The following is a 7,899-nucleotide window of genomic DNA, read 5'->3' on the forward strand; positions in this document are numbered from 1 at the left end:
TCCAAACCTGGAAGGTCTCATCGACTTCAACCAATCTAATTGACTTGGCGGGCTGCCCCTCTTAATTTTTACGTTTATCACACTCCTAGATCTAACTTTGGAGAAGCTTTCAATGATCACACTCTTAGATTGCGTACAAGAAACTTCGTTGAGGATGGGGAAAAACTACGTACGTCAGATTCCTATGCGATAACGAACAACTTGAATTTCTCTTCAACAAACATTAGAACGCGAACATCACAGGTGCAAAGGTTCTTTTGAGTATGCGATGGTTGTGCATGAATTGCATGCAAAGTGAATTGGCACCACTTCCACAAAACTCGAGTCTCACCAAGTACATGGATTCCAAGTGGCTAATATCCCAATTTCAAAGGGTCATCTAAATCGATGCTATAGCCTTCGCCTTTGGGGGCAGTGCTAACACAATATGTTGTGTGAGACCGTTAATTTAAGACAGTTGAGGATAGTAAAATAAGTAAAGTAGCAGATCTCAGAAAACACCATTATGCAATGGAAACAGAATATGAAAAAGTAGAAACAAACTGCGTCGACACAACTGCAGCTACATCATGTCCAAACCTGGAAGGTTCTAACTGAGCTGTCTGTGACTTTTTGGCCCATTACACAGATTTGCACCAACAATCGCACAGCAATATAAACGGCAAAATTCAGAGGACTCTGTAACGCTTCTGCAGTTTATATAAGGAGAGAAGGTCAGCAGAAGGAATACCATTGGCATCAATGTAGCCTTGTACTCCTAGCCTCGGCTTAACGATTGTACCACTGCATCCAATTGCCCAGTTGGCAGCTTGTGGTGGTTTCACTACCGTGAGTGTTGCGCTCGAAGAATGCCAGGACACCGAGTATCCAGCTGCAATCCCGTGATCTAACTTGCTGTCGAGCTGATTTCGGTTGATGAAATCAATGCTTCCTGCTGTGAGGTTCATGTTGTCGTAAAGCAGCCCAGTAGCCCATTGGCTGTGCGGTTGTGCCTTGGCAGATCCTATTCCCTTGCAATTGTAGAAGACGTTCGGTCCATTGGCCCCGTTTCTGGTCAGAAAATTGAATTCGTGATCTCCCACTGTGGTGGTGTTGGAGACGAGGATTTGGGATCCGGGATACTGGAGGGCGATATCTGCAGGCTTGGCACCTTTGGGCGGAGCAGAAATTGTCCTTATAAGCTGTACGTCTTCTACGGTGATGCGTTTCCCACCTATAGTCATGGTGTCTCCTCCGAAGTCGCGAGCAATCACATTGCTCATCCATGCATCCTCCACTGCAAAGAAGATAATGAACGTGCCGTTCCCATAGGGAAGCTGCTGTTCCTGCTCGACCATGAAATTTGCCAGACCTACCTCCCTGATTCTGCCCTCGTGCTTGAATTTGGTGATGTAGCCTACATGTTCTGCGTCCAGATATCGGGTATCGATTCGAAACGGGATCGGAATGTCGAGCTTGATTTCCATTCTGGCGCAATCGATAGAAACAATTTTGCGCTCCACTTGGGTGGAAGTATTGGTCCGCTTTGCCCACACAGTCGTCATATTCATCAATTTCAGCCACTCTTCTGTCCAAGGCCAGATGACAAGCACTTCGTCACCCTCTACAAAGCCCTCTACAGTATCCACATGAAGCACCCGAGTACCAGAGGGAACAGTTTTCTGGATTGTAGCCCGTGGTCCTACCTCTACGGGGTCCCCGACTCCAGTCACCGAGAGCAGAGGCACACGCAACGGTTGTTGCGCATGGAGAACGGTTCCAGTAGTGTTATCGGTGCCATTGCCATAAATGACAACGCTGCTGGTGTTTACGAGGAAGGAAGAGTTTCGGACATCAAAATGGCCAGTCGCAAGCTGAACAGCACCACGTAAGCCGGTAGTCTTGTCGAGCGGCAGCGATGAAACATAATCGATGGCATCTTGGATCTGGGGAGCATCATGGGCTCCGGAGGGCTGCACGGTGATCTTCACAGGGGCAGAAGGGAAGGGTTCCTTTCCTTCCTTGTACCCAGCAGACGAGAAGTCCATGATGCGGTCCCCGTTTGGCAACCTTTGGTAGACTAAGCCATGTGATCCATGGGAGACCCAGAAGGCGAAACAACACGGGAAAGCTACAGCAAAGAGCAGGAGGAGGAGAAAGAAGAAGCGTGGGCTCATGAAGGGCGAGGCTGGCAACATGTTGGGTTGGCGAGGCGTGGCAAGGGGAGGATATAATTGCATGAAGGGAAGCTACGACGTAAGAGAGCTTCTATATAGTGTGTATAAGCTTATTCGAGAAGGCGTAGAATGCAATGCCAGACGGTGATCACGTTGCTGAGAATGCGAAATTGTAGGGACTAGTTTCGAAGCTGCCAAGCTGATCGAAGCTATTAAGCAGCTTGAGGATCAACGGCAAGACGGCAAACACGGTTCAAGCTGTTAAGCAGCTTCGAACTGAGTGGCTTTTGTCCTTAGCGAGACTCAACCCCAAACGTTGGTTGAGCAGATTTCTTCCATGCTTAGGATTGAAAGGGGCTAGTTCTCCCCCAATCTTTACAAGATCACTTGTCAAACTCTCGGCTCTCCCCTTCGAGCAGCCCAAGTCTGGGAAGGCAAAGCCAATGTCGAGAAGGCTAGGCTCGCAGGAAGTGCACCTACAACTTCCAAGCCCCCATGGGATAGTATCCTATCCCAACCCTACTAGCTAGCATGGGGAAGCCCTCTTAAGACATGTGAGAAAATAGGTGACATACTACTCAAAAGAACTAGGGAGAGGTGAAGTGAGAGAGGACATACTAAAGCATTTCCTATGTTTAGGAATGGGGACAAGTGCCAATGTCATCATTCTATGGTTTCCAATCCCTTAAAAAAGAGATCGTATTCCAAGTTGAGGGTCTTGAGGCCATAGAGCAAAAGTGGCTATTTCCATCTTAGACCAAGGATCGTCGACTACTTGGTCTAGGATGGGAGTAATCATGGTAGTCCCATCCATATGCTAAGGCTCTAAATTGTTGTTCGTGATAGCTTGATGGTAAGAGTTAGTCCCTAGACTTAGCAATCTGATCCCTAGCTCTAGCACTCACCAAATGCCCATTCAAGCCTTATTATATTGTGGTGAATCCTTCGCAAGCGAGGACAATCCCCATGGATAGCTAGAACTACCCACTACATTGAATGGGCTCCTTTTTTTTGGTTCGTAGGGGATGGACTCTAGTTCATTGGTTGTAAACGGGTGCCTCAAGACACCCCCTGGAACTCCCTTGACTAGCTAGGAGTCTCCATCCCTATAGAAAGGGGGCTTGGTTGGTTGGCTTGTGGATGGGGCTTGTGAAATTTCTTGAAGATCCCCAAATTTCTTAAAGATCCCCAATACATGGGGACTGGGGATCCCAGCATTGAGGAACTAGATTTCTTTGGATATTTAGATGCATCCAGCAAATTTTTTTGGAGGAGCTTGCTAAATTGCACCATGATTTGACCAACAACACTTATTGAACGTTTAAGCCCATTCTAGAGCATGGGTTATTTTGAGGAACCATCTCAACATCATATGTTCAATATGGTCTCCTCATCGGAACTGTCCTAGATGAGCACCTAGTAAAACCAATCACCTACCCTTATGGCCTTCTTGGACCGGGTCAGCGGATGTTGAGGGATCTTAGGGCCTTGCAGTAGGGTCCCTTTATCTTTCCTTGCCAGTTTCCTCATTACCTTGCCTAATGCCTTGGCTTGCATCCTTGTGATGATTTTTAAGGGTACTATGGCCACTTGGCCTTGTTCGATGCTAAACAAGTTAAGGTTGGTGCTCTTAGGAGGATTGACTAGGGTTGTCGATCTTCTTAAGGGATAGTCCTTGAATAGATGCTCGATTCCACACCTTGCACACAAGGGTGTGGGGCTGGTCACTAGGTGGAGCGGCGGGGGTAAGATCCCTATAGGGGCAGGCCTTCAAGAAATGTGGCCCCTGGCACTTGAAGCATGACACCAGAGTGTTCGAAGTACCTTTATAGGGGCATTCACTTGCCTTGTGGGTGCCTGGGTAGGTATAGCATTGGATCGGGAACCTTCGGGCCATAGAGTTTAGGTCTCTAGCCCTTGAGTTCATGAGAGAGGTATAGAACATGGGGACGTGCTGATCCTCTTGAAGGAGGTAGTGACTTAGGGTGCCACTTCCTTCCTCATAGGGGTAGTAGTCGAGGGGTCCATGATCTAGATCCATCTCCTCCCAGTCATTGGCCACTTCCTCTACCAATACTTGATTGACCGGAGCTATGTGAGGTAGTGGAGGTTGACGGCCCACTATGGATGGTGGTAACAACTTGCCGACTGAGCTCTATACTGGTCTGAGCTAGCCAAAGGGCCATCTTGTGTATTCAGAGCATTAGGCGAAGCCGTTAGGGCTAATGGGGTCTCATTTGATCCAAAGCTTGGGGAAGGGACCTCAAAAATCAGCATTGTGAGGTATCATGGTTTCCCCACCTATGGCATTATGCACAGTAGAGTGTCGACCTTGCCCTCAAGCATGGACACTCATTGGAGGGATGGTTGCCATTGCATACCCCACACTAGACGTTGTCTCTTCATGGAAACAAGTGGGGGTTGCTTGGTGCCTCCTTGGAGGTTCTTGACCTCCATTATTGGCCTAGTTGATTTAGCAAATTGGAGGCCATCTCACTCATATCCAAGCCCTTTGGCTCGTTGGTCTCTTTCTTGATCGCTTCCACACTGGAAGACGCAATTGATGGAGCTATCTCTTAGGGATTTGGGGTTTTATTTGCATTAGCCTTGTCCATCATATTGTCACTTATGTGGATAGCTACCTTGCTACATAGATCAAAGGAGGTAGGATTCATCACCATTAGGTGATCATGCAACTTCAAGTCTGCCAATCCATTGAAAAAGTAGGGCAACAGTCGTTCATCACTCATCCGTTTGTACGGTTCACAGCATGCATTGCGGTGCTTGATTCTGGCTATGAAATCCCTAAGGTTTTCCTTGTCATTTTGCTTTGCCTCATACAACTGGTTAATTGGGCTCCATTTATGGCCACTGGGGGCAAATCCCTAAAGGCCTTTCTTTAGCATCTCCCAATTGACTTTCTCTTCTAGGGTGAGAGCCCTATGCTTTCTCAAACTCATGCAACTACAATTAAAATCCTAAGATTTTCCAAAAGTAAAGCACTTCATTCAACTTGTAATGTCAACTTTTCTATTTTTTCAAAGCTTCCTAGTACCTATGATATTTCATGCAACTAAATTAAAATCCTAAGCCATGCAACTAACAAACTCTTTACCTAATCCTAAGTCTTTCCAAAGAGTCAAGACAAGTTACAAACTTAAATACTTCATGCAAAAATTTAAAAACAAGTATTTTTTCAAAGACACCTACAATGTTAAATGCAACTAACAAATTCTTTACCTAATATTGTGTAAATGCTAATAATCCAATTAGTATCTAAGCTCAAGTGGATTCCGACTAGTAATACTTTTAGGACCCCATGTGTCAAACTTATTATAATGAAATTTTTATTCAAAAATTAAATTTCATTTTTGCCATTCCACGTTTGCCCACAAGTCTATCAATTTATTTTATTAATAGTAATTCAATATTGCAAAATATACATTTTGTTAGATGAAAGTAATTTTGTTATTTTGCATAGCATATGTAACAATTTACATCTTGCATGGGATATGTAACATCTTCATCTTGCATCGAGAATATTGCATGTTGTACATTATGAAATGCAATGACCTTTGACACATATAGCAAGGAATTGCATGGAAAAAGAACCAATATAAAATTGTATGTATAGTGTTGGATTTATTAAAAGATCTTTGCATATGCACAAATCGCACATTTTTAAATTCTTCCATTCTAGGGAATCTAGATACCAATATCACCAACTATCAATGTTTTAAGGACTAGTCCCAATACTTTGGCTTCCATTTTTTTAATTGGTTTTGGTTTTCAACAAAACAAGAAAAAGTTATGGAGTGTTCCTCGAATGGGTATGCATAAATTTAGCACAATATTGGAGGCCTCTTAAACCATATCTAATGTTCTCAATTAGGTGTGTCCGGGTGATTATTAAGGAGAGTTATTCTAATTCTTATTACTTTCTTTCCAACGTGCACGATTATGGTTCTCTCTTCCTTGCCAATTTCTTAGAGTTTTTGAAGGGACCCTTGAGCTCCTCCCAATCCCCACAAAAGCTTGTCATGATCTACCTCTACTATCCTTCGAGCTTCTCATCTTGGTGCTTCTGATGGAAGATCGAATACGGTCATTGAGAGTAGCATTAGCAATATAGAGTGCACCTCCCAAAGTTCGCCTATAACAACGGTAGCATTCCTTGTGAATGAGAATCGTAGAATGTCTAACATTGAAAGAAGGCATTGAAAGTTCTCGTAACTTAACCTCTACAAAGTCATAGTTGTGCTTGTCAGGCCCATGGCTCTATTGTTTTGTAGTGCAAACAAGAATCTTTGTACATGTTGAATACATGTTCCTTGCAAATGATAAATCAGACTCTAGGCATCACGGGTGTTCTTGTAATTTTTACACCGGTTTCGTTGGCTATACATTTAAGGGCCGAACAATTGTCCACACTGATCTTCATCAAAACCGATGCAAGCTCAACCACAGCCCTATCGAAAACTCTCTTGAACAGAGTCACCACACGCTCAAGAACTTACTTAAACGTCAACATCTTTGTATGCACCTTAGCGTTTAACGTGACCCATTAACAAACGGTGATCATGTCGAAGATGGCTTGCATGTATGGGGCCATTGGAACTAGAAGGCAGTATGAGCGTAAGGGCACTTCCGTGCGGTCTCTTGCAACAATCAACCTTGTGACATCCTATACAAAAATTGGACTTCCTCGTGCGATGAAGAGTCCTTCTTGCAAAAAGTGTGTCGTGTAAGGTTCTGTGCTCAATAGATAATAGGATCTCGTATGCAAGAGAGAAAAGCAAATAGTATGGAGAATCAAAAATTTGATTACTGTAAAACTGATACAATAGATGGCACTACCTCCTAGCCATGTGCTCCTATGTGCGAAGCTTCGATGGCATGCTGGAAACAATAGAGGCCGGAGGTTGGATGCTAAGGAAACAGGGTTGCTATAGCCAGTGATGATAATGGGCTTCACACGCTTGCTCTTAGATAGCCACTAGTCGTAGTCGGTTAGACCCAATTGGGAGACCGACCCAGTCAGCCCAAAATGGCTGACTGGAGGTCGGTCCCAAAATAGGCCACCGACCACATGTTAGAATTGTGGCGCAAAATAGAGCAACTAACCTACGATCACCGTTCAGCCATACAGTATCATCTGGGGCATCTGGGATCATCTGGGGATCCAAAAGGGCCTTGTAGCCCGAGAGTGGGTTGCCCGAGGAAATGCTCTATCTACCCTCAGTGCGGTCAGTCATGGGATGCCTTCCTGCACTTGCACATAGCCTAGTTGGCAGTGTGCCAACTCTATCTGAAGCCATCCAGCCATCAGGCCACACATGGCCCCCATCTGGTGTCCAAACCAGGACCTACTAGATAACTGAGCTACTCAAATGCCTTCTCCTCATATGGGGGGCTTACAAGTAGAGTTAGCTGGTTCATGCATAGTTACATAAGAGTGGAGCATTGATATCTAACAAGTTTGATGTATCTTTTAGTGATTTTTTGTTGTTGTATTGATTATGGAGTCCAATTTTGGTTGTCAGAAACAATTTTGTGCAAAGATGGTTGTAAATATTTTCTAGTAATACAATACCTTTGGAAACTGTAATTCTTCTTGAAATTTTGGATCTGGACATAGTGTTTGTGCAATAATTTAATCTTTGCTCTAAAATTTTTTAATTTGCTAATAATATTTTGGGCAAATTAGTATGTTCTTAATGAAAGTTCTACTTGCACATCAAAG

At 44.3% G+C, this 7,899-nt stretch overlaps 1 protein-coding gene across 1 annotated transcript; it reads right to left on the reverse strand.

Moving 5' to 3' along the window:
• Nucleotides 1–668: 668 nt before the first annotated feature.
• On the reverse strand, nt 669–2,027 carry LOC147898149 (uncharacterized). The gene has a single exon (XM_087378860.1). The coding sequence runs from the start codon at nt 2,025–2,027 to the stop codon at nt 669–671; it is 1,359 nt and encodes a 452-aa protein (XP_087234986.1).
• Between the last annotated feature and the right edge of the window lie 5,872 nt (nt 2,028–7,899).

This window comes from Dipteris shenzhenensis, chromosome 9, assembly GCF_047967505.1.
Source record: "Dipteris shenzhenensis isolate YYH24624 ecotype China chromosome 9, Dip_SZ_1.0, whole genome shotgun sequence".
Classification (NCBI taxonomy): domain Eukaryota; kingdom Viridiplantae; phylum Streptophyta; class Polypodiopsida; order Gleicheniales; family Dipteridaceae; genus Dipteris; species Dipteris shenzhenensis.

What these genes read in the sequence shown, in the direction of transcription:
- LOC147898149 (XM_087378860.1), bottom strand. Translation starts at nt 2,027, where the DNA reads ATGGACTTCTCGTCTGCTGGGTACAAGGAAGGAAAGGAACCCTTCCCT.